This window comes from Primulina eburnea, chromosome 8 (genome assembly GCF_022965805.1).
Source record: "Primulina eburnea isolate SZY01 chromosome 8, ASM2296580v1, whole genome shotgun sequence".
In the NCBI taxonomy this organism is placed as follows: Eukaryota; Viridiplantae; Streptophyta; class Magnoliopsida; order Lamiales; family Gesneriaceae; genus Primulina; species Primulina eburnea.
Window position 1 is genome coordinate 14,389,362 of NC_133108.1, and position 15,161 is coordinate 14,404,522.

Here is a 15,161-nt window from a genome sequence, read left to right on the forward strand (position 1 = left end):
ACCAGTTTTGAATCGATAAAAATCAATCTCACACTTAACGGGCCTATATAATTTAATTGGGCTTGTGATTAAATTGATCTTTCATAATTAATTATTTTTAGCCCAAACACATATACTAAAATCGTTTACAAATATAATACATAACCATGACATTATAGATCTAACATAAAAAATATATAAATCCCCCAAAATAACTTACTTAAAAACTTTACAATCATCAATTTCTTAGAAAAAAGAAATAAATTAATTTAAAAACATAAATAAAAGCAATTACAACAAACAATTTTCTAGATTTAGAAAAGTTATAGAAAGTAAAGTGTAACAAAGTCTCTAATCTATACTTTTTTACATTTGTAACTAAAATTAAACCAAATCAAACCAATGTTTTTTGGTTTGGCTAATCTTATAAGTTGGAAAGAGACTTGCAGCCAAGCCTTCCTACTTCATCGATCCCTTTTCTTGAAGTATGCAAATAATATATATATATATATATATATATATATATATATATATATATATATATATATATATATATTGAGTTGATTGGGGAAATATAACATTTATGACACTTAGATATATGATTACATGCTGTTGGATCCATGTCCAACTTTTTTCCTTGAACATCACAATTCACAAGATTAGAGACAGCTAGAAAGAAATGGAAGAGAATTATTCATTGCATGCTCTCCATCGATTCATAATTGGAACTAAGTAAAGACATCGAATCCTTAAACATAACTGATCAGAATTCACAAGTAGAAGGGTTGATCAATTTAACATCCTCACTGATACAGAGGCAAAATATGAAGATTCATTCAATCCCGTATATCTTGTGCATAACCAAGTGAGCACCATGTTGAGGTACAAGGGATATAAGATCGTCAGGCGCATGTGTGTAAGACGGTGAAAGCTCTAAAGAGAAGCGTTGCAGAATCGAGGCCAGGGCGATTTTGGCTTCTAACATCGCAAACGTTTGTCCAAGACATATCCGAGGGCCCCAACCAAACGGGAAATACATACCTTTTCCCTTCTGTGCCTTGGAAACTCCTTCGCCAAATCTCTCGGGATTGAAATCCATCGCATCGTCCCCCCAAATTTCCCGGTCGTGATGTAACATGATTATTGGCATTACAACTTCCACACCGGCTGGCATTGTTAAGTTCCCGAGCTGGGCTTCGTGATCGAGCCTTCGAGTAACAGATACTACCGGTGGATACAGCCTCAGGACCTCGAGTAAAATCATGGTAACCTGTCGTAAAAGTTTTCGTGATAAGGAAATTAAGCTAGCCATGTCATGGGAAAGATATTTCATATGTTTAATGTAAGTGGTGTTTCTTACAAGTTTCAAATTATTCGAACCATCATAATCGGGGGTTTTGTCACGAAACACCTTCAAAACCTCATCTCGAGCTCTTGCCTGCCAGTCTTTATACTTGCTCAGTAAAATCAACGTCCAGACTATGAACACTGACGTCGTCCTCTGGCCGGCTAAATAAAACAGTTTGCACTCTTCTATTACCTCGTCTATGCTCATCCCATGACTCTTGTTGCCTTGATTTTCGATTTCTTGAAAATTCGATTCCAATAATGAGGTCAACAGGTCAGCTTTATGCTCGCCCCGCCCTACCTTAATCGCCTCGATTCTTTTCTCGATCATACCCAATATCAAGGATTTGACTTCTTTCTCTATTGCCTTCATTCTCTTGTTTACTTTGGTCGGCAAAAACCTGCTCATCAATAATAAACAACATAATGTTCAGTTACGTAATTTTGAAAAAAGAAGCTTAATGTAAAGCCTTTTCGATACAACACACACATACACTCTATCTTGTTTACCTCCATCCAGGGATATATATGGTCTGTAAAATATTCAAAACATACTCCGTTTGCTCCTCCTGAAGTTCGAATATTTTTCTGCCTTCTTCGAAATTACTACCAAACGCTGTTCTTGATATCACGTCTCCTGTTAAATTCTCTATATAGGGCCACACGTCGATCTCACATGATCCTTTGGGCGAAATTTGTGTCTCCCATTTGTTCAAAATTTCTTCACAACTCATGTAAAAGGCAGGTACCATGAGCTGCTCAAAAACAGTCGTTAAAATGAAAGATCACTTAGAATCTACCTGCCGGCAACCATTTGACATCCATATTTAATATTTTACAAAAACAATTAGCCCAACTTCCTAGCAAACCGCGGTGTATTGTAAAAACTGCTCCAAGAATCTCAATCAAACAGACACTACAAATTTTATTTGTTTTCTATGAATCGAACCTTCAATTTCTCGATGTAGAAAGCAGGGTTGAGGATCTTTCTGTGTTTGGCCCATTTGTCGGTCTCGAGAAGGACGACTCCTTGTATAAGCTTCTTCGTTATCGGATTCGGGCTAGATTGCTTCAGATACGTATAATTGTTGGACATCACTTCTTTTACGAGATCAGTGTCTGTGATTATAACTTTAGGTGTTGGTCCCATCCATAAAAAAGATCCATTTCCTGCAAATTATGTGGTCAGATGCCAGTCTCACATGCATGATCATTTTAAGCACCAAATATCACCACCAAAGCATGCATTTAGAAATTTATGGGCATGGACTTTTTCTCGATTTCCTTCATGAAAACTAGAAAATAAGAAGTGAAAACGAAAGTACCATATTTGTTTAGGGTTTTGATGAGAAAAGGCATGATCCTGAGCTTGATATCATCGTCGAAAGCAATAGGCTTGGATTTAGCTTGTCGGTGCATGGCGGCCAACTCCTTCAAATCTCCCAACATAAACCGGTACGAGTTCCCTCTGAAACCCTGCTGCCTCAGCAGCTTCTCGATACTTTTCGGCCGAAACCACCACGTATCCAACACCTTCCATGCGTACAGAAGCACCACCGAAGCGAAACAAACAACTAACGTGAAATACATTGACTCCATTTTTCACATCTTTGCCTTTTTCCTGTACCTACATATCTATATATGGACGTATGTATACATGTGTTATTGCATGCGTGGAGACGTGGTGTAGCGAAAATTTATAAAAATAAAAATATATAAAAGTTACTTAACTGAAACGGTGAGCAGACGATTGTAAATAACGACACGTTTGACCACATGTAGTTCCGAGATGTTAATTTGTAAGGGACCGCAGTTATTTTTACTTTATTGTTATTACAAAATACCAAGTTTTGCGTACCTTTCCCGAGTTCGATTTTAATTTTTTTACTGAATTTTCATCCTTTTTTTATTACTCAGGTGGGATTCTCTCGTTAAACATTTTATATTAAGAAGGCGATATGACATTTCAGAATTATTTTTATAATGCTACTTTGGACAAAATCATATATTTATTTATTTTGTTTAACTCAGATCGATCTGACGGGTCTTTACGAATTACTATGATTTAATTGATTATTTTATGTTTGATAGATATTATCCATATAAAAAGTATCATATTATGTTATGTGCTGAGTGATGAATCATAATCGTTCATCTATATATCATGATTATATGAATGTTCATGATTTTTCGTTCAATACACATATATATCATGTACTAATTGAATAAAGACATCGTCAATGCGGATATGTTAATTGTCCCACATCGGTTGGGTAAATAACATTTGAGTGGTATATATAGGATTGGACAATCCTCCCCCCTTGAGCTAGCTTTTGGGGTTGAGTTAGGTCCAAATTCCAATCTTAACATGGTATCAGAGTCCGGGTTCCACTGTTGGACTGTCTATAATTAGGCCACCCGTTCTGCCCATAATTGGATCATTTATAAACTCCACGCTACAGATGTTCATTTCTGGACGTGAGAGGGGTGTGTTAATTGTCTCACATCGGTTGGGTAAATAACTTTTGAGTGATATATATGGAATTGGACAATCCTCCCCTCTTGAACTAGCTTTTAGGGTTGAGTTAGGTCCAAGTTCCAATCTTAGCAGATGGAACGAAGCCATTTTTATTATGAAACTCTTTTGGACTATTTGACAACAATAAATTGCATTTAATGGACTTTGCCTCGAAACCAGGCCAAGGATGCAGGATAATAAATATTTAATTAATAATGTTCAGGACCATTGATTTCTCGTCCAAAATATAAATTAAGGAACAGTTGTTAATATTTTACCTTTTACCTACTTCTCATATTCTATATATTTCGTAAATATATCATATTGAATATGATATATCGTAAATTAAGGAACAGTTGTTAATATTACCTATTACCTACTTCTCATGTTTTTTTTTTTAATCGAACGTTGATCATTGGATGTATTTTTAAGGTAATATTAAAAGAGTATTTGTAACTTCAAAAAATCGTGATTTTTCATTGCTCATTTTTAAAAAAAATTAGCTGAAAGTTTTAGAAAGATGTATGTGTGGAGCTGATGAAGGTGAGGGCTCTAGCGCCGCGCCCACCTGGTTCCATGCTAATTAAGAGGTGGACACATCACTAAAATATTACTATATTATCTTGACTGTGAGATCGTCTCACGGATCTTACTCTGTGAGATCGTCTCACAGGATCAATCCTATGGATATTCACAATAAAAAATATTACTCTTAGCATAAAAAGTAATATTTTTTCATTGATGACCTAAATAAAAGATTTGTCTCACAAATACGACTCAGAGAACTTTCCTCTAAATTTATTTTGTTTCGCTAATCCCAGCTATTCGTTAACCTTTTTTCCGTTCCAAAAAATAATACAAAATTGTTTCAAGTACTTAAATTCAATTTTTAAATGTGGAGACTGATTTGGGTGTAAACAAATCGAATATGCTAGAAAAATTTAAGTTTCGAATTATGCTATAGTTCGATTCGAATCTCGAAAAATTTAATTTTTTTTCGAGTTCGGTTCATGTCACTGCTTGGATTCGAGTTCGGTTCGAAAGATTCAAATATATACGTTGGTCAACATATTATTGTTCGAAAATAAATATCGAAAAAAACTCTAAATATATTTATTTAATATATATTTATATTACAGTTTTGCACAGATATAAGGTGTTATCTTAGGACGGAGAATTCTAATAGTGGATCATAGTGGATATAGGTTTCGTGAGCGGTTCTTTGCTATTAATATCTTTTTTGAAATTCAAATAACTTCAATGAAGAGAGGACTAAGGCAAAAGAGCTAGAGAATATTCAGTTTAATAAAGTTGATAGGATCGATTAGGAGGATCATCGTTGAGCTACGATAGCTCGGTTCTTGAAATATTGAAAACTGATGAATTAAATCAAGTTTGATTTTCAAACCAAGTAGAAGACTCTCAAAATAATCCTTCGTAAAAATCAATTCAATATTTTGTAAAGCATTTAAAATATATGCAATTTGAATGAGTAAAAATATTTGGTTGAAGCATTTTATCAAACATTTTGTATGCAATATTTTGGTATTTGAAGAACACATAAAATGCTTCAACAATGCATCTTTAAAAACAGTGGAAATGATAAGTAAATACAATAAATAAATAGACAAAAATTTATTTATAGATGTTCAGAGATTAACAACTCCTACGTCACCCCTTATTCCCCTTGGGAATGATCCACTAGAAGACTTTGTGTAACGAACCGTACTCTTACTACTTAAAATTTGCGGAAAAATTAAAAATTTTCTTTTAAACTAAAAGCAATGCGGAAATGAAATCAAATACGGTCGTCACTACATTCTCCATCAAATAAATATTTGAAATCGACATCGCCAACAAAATTTGCTAAAAGAAACACCCGTTCCAAAAGTCTTGAAATGAAACATAACATCAGAGTATTTTAAACTTGCATAAAAATCGTAAAATAACATGGGCGGTCCTCGGGTTTAGCCTGCCGCTCAGTCCAAGCCTGCCCCTTGGTCGCCACCTCCTGTCTCTTCATCAACATACTCACCTGCATCGATCAAGTCTAGTGAGTCTAAAGGACTCAACACGTATAAACTGGAATAACGAGTACTACATAATAAAATCACATGCAACTTTAAAATATGACATACATAACTTGAAACTTGACTTGCGTATTAAAACTTGAACATACATACATACATACTTCGACGTGCCATAACTTAAACTTTTCATAAACATGCTGCATACTTGAACGTACATACTTCATCATTTTGCTTAGAGGATGTTTCAAAGCAAGTGACGCATACATAATAAACGTCTGATCAGACAAACCACAGTACTGGGCTGACAGGGACGTATCCACTGCCACATACATGAGATCCCCGTTCATAATTTAACGGGCTGGTTGGTCTCCGTTCATAATTTAACGCTTTCCAACCACGATCTAACCCGTTCATAATTTAACGGGCGGATTGGTCCCCGTTCATAATTTAACGCTTTCCAATCCTAAACATACTTTGGTCACAAGACATTTAGCATACCTCAAAAACTTAAAATAATTTCTTTGCACGTCAACATACTTACTTGGCGTTGAGGGATTCGTTGGACTTCGATCGGGGCCGTTGCTGCTGCACATACTAACTTGAATTTGCATACTTAACTTGCATAAATTAAACGTAGATATCATACTTACTCTCAAGTTCAATCATTTCTTAGGACATTCTAAAATTTCCCATTACACGACCCTGAATAATCCTTGCACTAAACCATGACCTCAAACCCCGAAAACAACTTTCAAATCTTTCCCAAACAGTGAGTACCCGGACCCCTACCCCGGGTCCGTGTACGGGTCCGTCTAGGTGCGGTGAAGGGATACTCGGAAGAAGGAGGGGGGCACGGACCCCGTGCATGGGTCCGTCAAGGGGTCCGTCAAGGGGTCCGTGTAGACTCGGGTTTTGGACACTACTGAGGAACAAAGGCACGGACCCCGTGTGGGGGTCCGGGTGAGGGTCCGTGTACTCGCGGGACAAGAAAACTCACGAAAATTCTGTACATGTTTTGTTTAGCGCTCTCGACTCGATTGTACGGACTATGAGTGGACACCTCGAGACCCATCCTAGCTTGCCATAACCTTAAAACACATTCGTATAGACTCCCAAAGCAACAATGTTCACCTTACGACGCATATCATTCAAAAACGTGGCAACTGACACCGAAATGTTTCCTACGACTTTAATGTAGTCGAGTGCCTATCGACACTAAACGACCTATCAAATAACAACCCAACAGCATACTAAGCATACCTAGACGCAGCAGTGATCACCCGTCGATCCCCAATGAAGCCTGCAACAAATAAACTCAAGAACACATATTTTCATAAAAGTCGTAGTTTGAGCAGTCCCACGAAAAACGCCATAACTCACTCAATTTTTGTCCAAAAATTTTGAATCATATATCAAATCGAAGGTATCGAAATGTTCTACAATTTTGTAGTTGAACGTTTTCTCAAAATATGTACCGAAAATTCACAGTTTAAACTTGAACAGTAAAAACGAGTTTTCAGATCTAAAATTCATTCAAAACTGATCCGAATCGATTTCTGCTCAAACGACGAACGTCACACACATATTTTCACGCATAAAACAACGCAACACATAATATGACATGATCGATGTAGAAAGGACAGATTATACCTGCCTTTTTGATATTTAAAAGTACCGTAACGGCGACACCGACGCGGGAAAGAAGCGAGGCTTGATCCGGGACGAACGTGGCACCGTTTTCTTTGAATAAAATGCAACAAAACCTTGCTGGAATTTGATAGAGAAGGGGCGGCTGCTATGGGGAGAAGAACCCTAGAATTTCTTTCTTTTAAAATCTGAAAATAAGATGTGTAGGGTGTGTTGTGTGTTTTAGTGTGTGTAAAAACATGTAAGTGTGTGTAACGTGTGTGTGTTTTTAATTAGGAGAAATTTGTGCTAAATTAACTAAATCAAATACTAATTAAAAGGTAACACACACTAGTTTAGTCAAACTCTACAATTAAAATAATTACACACCAATTTTAAAAGTTTCAAACTCTCAATTCACTAAATACATAATAATACTTTAAAATATTAGAACTTGATAACTTATTAAAATGCCCCATCCTCAACTTAAAATAAAATACCATAATTAAAAATTGCTAGAAATCTTCACCGGGTCTTTTCCTCAATCCCGCCTCGAATAATCGCCTGAAACATGAAACTCGAAAAACATCTTAACTTGCATCACATAAACATAATTAATTTAAAATAGTGTATTTAAATAAATCATGCATGACTAAAACTCCACTTAAATTAATATAAATGATTTAATAATAATTAAATAAATGCATGGGCTTTACGTGTACTAAATTTGGGCACTACAGTTCCTCCCCCACTTACAAAAATTTCGTCCTCGAAATTAAGTCTTACCGAACAACTCCGGGTAGCGAAGTCTCATGTCGGCCTCTGACTCCCAAGTGGCTTCCTCCACTGATTGATTCAGCCACTGGACTTTGACCAACTTAGTTGTCTTATTCCGAAGTCTGCGCTCCTGTCTATCTAGGATTTAGACTGGTCTCTCCTCATAATACAGGTCTGAAGCAAACTGCAACGGCTCATAACTCAGGATATGCGAAGGATTGGCTAGGTACTTCCTTAGCATCGAGACGTGGAACACATTGTGTACCCCGGCCAGATTCGGCGGAAGGGCTACACGATAAGCTAATGTCCCAACTCTGTCTAAAATCTCGAACGGTCCAATAAACCTCGGACTCAATTTGCCTCTCTTTCCAAATCTCATAATACCCTTCATGGGTGCTATTTTGACGAATACGTGATCACCGACGGCAAATTCGAGATCTCTCCTCCTCTTATCAGCATAGCTCTTCTGGCGACTTTGGGCGGTCTTCATTCTGTCACGAATCTTGGCCACTACGTCTGCAGTCTGCTGAACTATTTCTGGACCGAGTTATGCCCTCTCACCAACTTCATCCCAATGAACTGGTGATCTGCACTTCCTTCCATACAACGCCTCATAGGGAGCCATACCAATTGATGATTGGAAGCTATTGTTGTATGTGAACTCCACTAGAGGTAGCTTAGACTCCCAACTTCCTTGAAAATCAATCATGCAGGCTCTCAGCAAATCCTATAAAATCTGAATCACTCGCTCAGACTAGCCATCTGTCTGCGGGTGAAAAGCTGTACTGAAAAGCAACTTCGTCCCTATGGCTGCATGTAAACTCTTCCAGAAGGACGATGTGAATCTCGGGTCCCTGTCGGACACAATTGAAACTGGGAACCCATGCAAACGGACTATCTCCCGAATATAAAGCTCAGCATATTGCGTCATGGAGAAAGTCGTTTTCACTGGTAGAAAATGCGCTGATTTAGTGAGTCGGTCCACTATAACCCAAATAGAATTCGATCCTCTGACTGACCTCGGCAACCCAACCACAAAATCCATAGTAATGTTCTCCCACTTCCACTCAGGGATGGGGAGTGGCTTAACCAATCCTGCTGGCCTCTGATGTTCAACTTTTACTTGCTGGCAAGTGAGACATTCTGATACAAATCGACGGATGTCTCTCTTCATCCCTGGCCACCAATAGAAAATCTGGAGGTCCTTATACATCTTGGTACCTCCTGGATGGATAGAATACGGAGATGCGTGTGCCTCTGTCAAAATATCTTGTCTGATCGATTCGCCACTAGGCACCCACATTCTACCTCTGTATCTCACAATCCCATCTGACACTGAGTACAAAACGCTGCCCTTGGCCTCATCTTTCAGTGTCCATTTCTGTAACTGCTCATCTGAAGACTGTCCTGCCCGGATACGGTCTATCATATCAGATTTGACTGTCAGATTAGACAGTCTAGGAGCCTTTCCCTTACGATAAATCTCTAGACCAAACTTCTGAATCTCAGATTGAAGAGGTTTTTGCACTGACAACTGAGCTACAACTGCCACCTTTCTGCTCAAAGTGTCTGCGACAACATTAGCCTTTCCCGGATGGTAGCTAATTTTGCAGTCATAATCTTTCACAAGTTCTAACCACCGTCGCTGTCTCATATTCAGCTCTTTCTGTGTGAAGAAATATTTGAGACTCTTGTGGTCGGTGAAAATCTGACATTTCTCGCCGTATAGATAGTGTCTCCAAATCTTCAGTGCGAAGACAACGGAGGCTAACTCAAGATCGTGCGTCGGGTAGTTCTTCTCGTGCACTTTCAACTGCCTGGAAGCATAAGCTATGACCCGACCCTGCTGCATTAATACTGCGCCTAACCCGAGCTTAGATGCATCGGTATAAAGCACAAACTCACCTTGCCCTGTCGGCATGGCTAGCACTAGCGCTGAAATAAGAGCTTGCTTCAAGGTATCGAAGCTCTTCTGGCATTCGTCGCTCCACACGAATTTAGCATTCTTCTTGGTGAGTGACGTGAGTGGCACCGCTATGGATGAAAATCCTCGAATGAACTTACAGTAGTATCCAGCCAAACCCAGAAAACTACGGATTTCTGATGCGTTCTCAGGTTCAACCCAATCTCTAACCGCTGCTACCTTAGATGGATCCACTTCAATTCCACTGCTAGATACAATATGCCCCAAAAACGCTACCTTCTCCAACCAAAATTCACACTCACTGAACTTCGCAAACAACTTACGGCTCTGCAAGGTCTGTAAAACTGTCCTCAAGTGCTGGCTATGCTCCTCGTGGCTCTTTGAGTAAATAAGAATGTCGTCAATGAATACTATGACGAACTGATCGAGGAACGGCTGGAATACTCGGTTCATGAGATCCATGAAAATTGCTGGAGCATTAGTTAATTCAAATGGCATCACTAAGAATTCGTAATGCCCATACCGGGTCCTGAAAGTTGTCTTGTGGACGTCTGCATCCTTCACTTTCAGCTGATGGTACCCTGAGCGAAGGTCTATCTTAGAGAACACTGTAGCTCCCTGTAATTGATCAAACAAATCTTCGATTCTAGGCAACGGGTACTTATTCTTGATCGTTACCTTGTTCAGCTCACGGTAATCGATGCACAGTCTCATGCTTCCGTCTTTCTTTTTCACAAAATTACTGGTGCGCCCCACGGTGAGAAACTCGGGCGGATAAACTCTTTGTCTAAGAGCTCCTGAATCTGTCGCTTGAGTTCTAACATTTCTGCTGGAGCTAATCGATACGGTGCCTTAGAGATTGGCACTGTGCCTGACATGAGATCAATAGCAAACTCCACCTCTCTCTCTGGTGGAAGACCTGAAACATCGTCTGGGAATTCACTGACTACTGGCACTTCAGCTAAAGATGGAGTAGGCGCATCAGGTGCTGAAATAATACTAGCCAAGAAGGCCTGGCACCCCTTGGAAATCAGTCTCCTCGCCTGCATGCACGAAATCATGCGGGGGGAAACTTCTTCATCTGTCTGGCTCAAAAAGAAACTGCTCCATACCCAATGGTCTGACTAGTACTGATCTCTTCTGAAAGTCGATAAGAACTCTGTTCTTAGTCAGCTAGTCCATTCCCAATATGATGTCAAATTCTGGCATTGGCAATAGGATTAAATCTGCATACACTAGGTGGCCATGCAGTTCTAGATCGATATCTCTGACCACACTGGTAGCTAACAGCTCTTCCCCTGATGGGACTGTTACTGAAAAATTCACGTCTAGGCCAATGGACTTTAGGTCCAAATGATTAGCGAACGTCTCCGATATGAAGGAGTGAGTGGCTCCTGAGTCTATCAGTGCAGTTGTGGATAATCTCTTAATAAAAATGTTTCCTGAGAGACGTTAGCACAACAAACTAACTTACATCTCAAAACTACTAACATAAACCTTAAGCATAGAAGAACCCAATATCTCAAGTTACTCAAAAATAATACTAGCACACTAATAATCCCAAACAAAAATTCACATGCAAGACAAAATAATACTGAACTTTGGTAGGAAAGTTTACCGGTCAGTAGTGTAGTGTCTGGGTTCGCCTCCTGAGCATGCATGGTGAAAACTCTCCCTTGAGTTGGCTGCTTCCACTGCGGGCACTCCTTCAGCATGTGATCCGTAGCTCCACACTTGAAGCACCTGCCTGATCCATACAAGCACTGCCCCGGGTGCTGACGGTTGCATTTAGGACACATGGGGAAGGCAACGGGCTTCTGAGGCGCCCCTTGCTGCTGAACTGGACCATTGCCCTTTGGTGGTCCATGATAAGGCTTCTTCGCTGGCGGCCCCTGGTACTGCTTCTTAAATTGGGGCCTCTGATGCTGCTGCTGCTGCGGTGGAGCCTGATAGGGCCTCTTGCCCTGTCTGTCAGCCTCAATATCTCGCTGGTCTTGTTCCGCCGCCAAAGCCCTAGATACGGCGACTGCATAAGAAGTGGGACCAGCTACTCGGACGTCACGACGCAAGATCGGCCGCAAACCATTCAGGAAATGCCTCAATTTTGCCGGTGCATCGTTCGCAATGAGGGGCACGAAGTGACACCCCCTCTCAAATTTCCTCACAAACTCGGCCACGCTACTGTCTCCCTGTCGTAGCGTCATAAACTCGTTGGTGAGTCTGGATCGTACTTCCTCAGTGAAGTACTTGGAGTAAAAGGCTTCCTTGAAACCATTCCATGGCAGTACTTGCAGATTGACTGCCACGGATGCGCTCTCCCACCATAACCTGGCGTCTCCAGTCAATAAGAAAATGGCACAACGGACCCTGTCGGCATCTGCCAGTTCCATAAAGTCGAAAATTACTTCGATGGACTTGATCCATCACTCAGCTATCATCGGGTCAGTGGTACCCGAAAACTCCTTAGGACTCATCCTCCTGAACCTCTCGTATACTGCCTCTTGTTGGGGTCTTGTCCCGGCACCTACTGCTGCAGCCTGGTTCACCGCAAACTGTGCGAAGAACTGCGTGATGCCTGCAAGCATCTGTGCCTGCATGTCTGGAGGTGGTGGTGGCGGAGGATTGGCCCTCTCCTCAACTCGAGGCTCTCTGTCCTCCTCTTTGGCTTCCCGGTTAAACACACGTCTAGGAGGCATACTGTTTCCACAATTACCCAACACGTAAACCCCAACATGCATGAATAATATCAATATCATAAGATGCACGTAAATTGAACTTAAAACATAGACATGCTGAAATCATGACTTAATGCATAGTACATAGCATATAGTTTTGAAACCTTAAAACTTACAGACTTGAGGTGTGACTTCAAGAGCTTCTTGCGACTGGCAGTAGGCGTAACCCTTTACAAGAACACCGCTCTGATACCAAATGTAACGAACCGTACTCTTACTACTTAAAATTTGCGGAAAAATTAAAAATTTTCTTTTAAACTAAAAGGAATTCAGAAATGAAATCAAATACGGTCGTCACTACATTCTCCATCAAATAAATATTTGAAATCGACATCGCCAACAAAATTTGCTAAAAGAAACACCCGTTCCAAAAGTCTTGAAATGAAACATAACATCAGAGTATTTTAAACTTGCATAAAAATCGTAAAATAACATGGGCGGTCCTCGGGTTTAGCCTGCCGCTCAGTCCAAGCCTGCCCCTTTGTCGCCACCTCCTGCCTCTTCATCAACATACTCACCTGCATCGATCAAGTCTAGTGAGTCTAAAGGACTCAACACGTATGAACTGGAATAACGAGTACTACATAATAAAATCACATGCAACTTTAAAATATGACATACATAACTTGAAACTTGACTTGCGTATTAAAACTTGAACATACATACATACATACTTCGACGTGCCATAACTTAAACTTTTCATAAACATGCTGCATACTTGAACGTACATACTTCATCATTTTGCTTAGAGGATGTTTCAAAGCAAGTGACGCATACATAATAAACGTCTGATCAGACAAACCACAGTACTGGGCTGACAGGGACGTATCCACTGCCACATACATGAGATCCCCGTTCATAATTTAACGGGCTGGTTGGTCCCCGTTCATAATTTAACGCTTTCCAACCACGATCTAACCCGTTCATAATTTAACGGGCGGATTGGTCCCCGTTCATAATTTAACGCTTTCCAATCCTAAACATACTTTGGTCACAAGACATTTAGCATACCTCAAAAACTTAAAATAATTTCTTTGCACGTCAACATACTTACTTGGCGTTGAGGGATTCGTTGGACTTCGATCGGGGCCGTTGCTGCTGCACATACTAACTTGAATTTGCATACTTAACTTGCATAAATTAAACGTAGATATCATACTTACTCTCAAGTTCAATCATTTCTTAGGACATTCTAAAATTTCCCATTACACGACCCTGAATAATCCTTGCACTAAACCATGACCTCAAACCCCGAAAACAACTTTCAAATCTTTCCCAAACAGTGAGTACCCGGACCCCTACCCCGGGTCCGTGTACGGGTCCGTCTAGGTGCGGTGAAGGGATACTCGGAAGAAGGAGGGGGGCACGGACCCCGTGCATGGGTCCGTCAAGGGGTCCGAGTAGACTCGGGTTTTGGACACTACTGAGGAACAAAGGATCGGACCCCGTGTGGGGGTCCGGGTGAGGGTCCGTGTACTCGCGGGACAAGAAAACTCACGAAAATTCTGTACATGTTTTGTTTAGCGCTCTCGACTCGATTGTACGGACTATGAGTGGACACCTCGAGACCCATCCTAGCTTGCCATAACCTTAAAACACATTCGCATAGAGTCCCAAAGCAACAATGTTCACCTTACGACGCTTATCATTCAAAAACGTGGCAACTGACACCGAAATGTTTCCTACGACTTTAATGTAGTCGAGTGACTATCGACACTAAACGACCTATCAAATAATAACCCAACGGCATACTAAGCATACCTAGACGCAGCAGCGATCACCCGTCGATCCCCAATGAAGCTTGCAACAAATAAACTCAAGAACACATATTTTCATAAAAGTCGCAGTTTGAGCAGTCCCACAAAAAATGCCATAACTCACTCAATTTGCGTCCAAAAATTTCGTATCATATATCAAATCGAAGGTATCGAAATGTTCTGCAATTTTTAAGTTGAAAGTTTTCTCAAAATATGTACCGAAAATTCACAGTTTAAACGGGAACATTAAAAATGAGTTTTCAGGTCTAAAATTCATTCAAAACTGATCCGAATCGATTTCTGCTCAAACGACGAACGTCACACACATATTTTTACGCATAAAACAACGCAACACATAATATGACATGATCGATGCCGAAAGGACAGATTATACGTGCTTTTTTTATATTTAAAAGTACCGTAACGACAACATCGATGCGGGAAAGAAGCGAGGCTTGATCTGGGACG

General features: G+C 40.1%; 1 protein-coding gene across 1 annotated transcript; it reads right to left on the bottom strand.

Moving 5' to 3' along the window:
* Positions 1–655: 655 nt before the first annotated feature.
* Positions 656–2,949, bottom strand: LOC140837804 (cytochrome P450 CYP72A219-like). Its single transcript, XM_073203908.1, has 5 exons — positions 2,652–2,949; positions 2,276–2,496; positions 1,837–2,081; positions 1,340–1,727; positions 656–1,249 (listed from the first exon to the last, which is right to left on the bottom strand). Exons 1-5 carry the CDS (start codon positions 2,923–2,925, stop codon positions 812–814), a joined length of 1,566 nt encoding a protein of 521 aa, XP_073060009.1. The 5' UTR covers positions 2,926–2,949; the 3' UTR covers positions 656–811.
* Positions 2,950–15,161: the final 12,212 nt, after the last annotated feature.

Bases quoted from the DNA above. Each gene is read 5' to 3' on its own strand.
- LOC140837804 (XM_073203908.1), bottom strand. From the start codon at position 2,925: ATGGAGTCAATGTATTTCACGTTAGTTGTTTGTTTCGCTTCGGTGGTG. The intron at 2,497-2,651 runs GTACTTTCGTTT...CATAATTTGCAG, and splicing joins CAAAACCCTAAACAAATATG to GAAATGGATCTTTTTTATGG. The intron at 1,250-1,339 runs GTAAGAAACACC...CTTTTACGACAG, and splicing joins GTTCGAATAATTTGAAACTT to GTTACCATGATTTTACTCGA.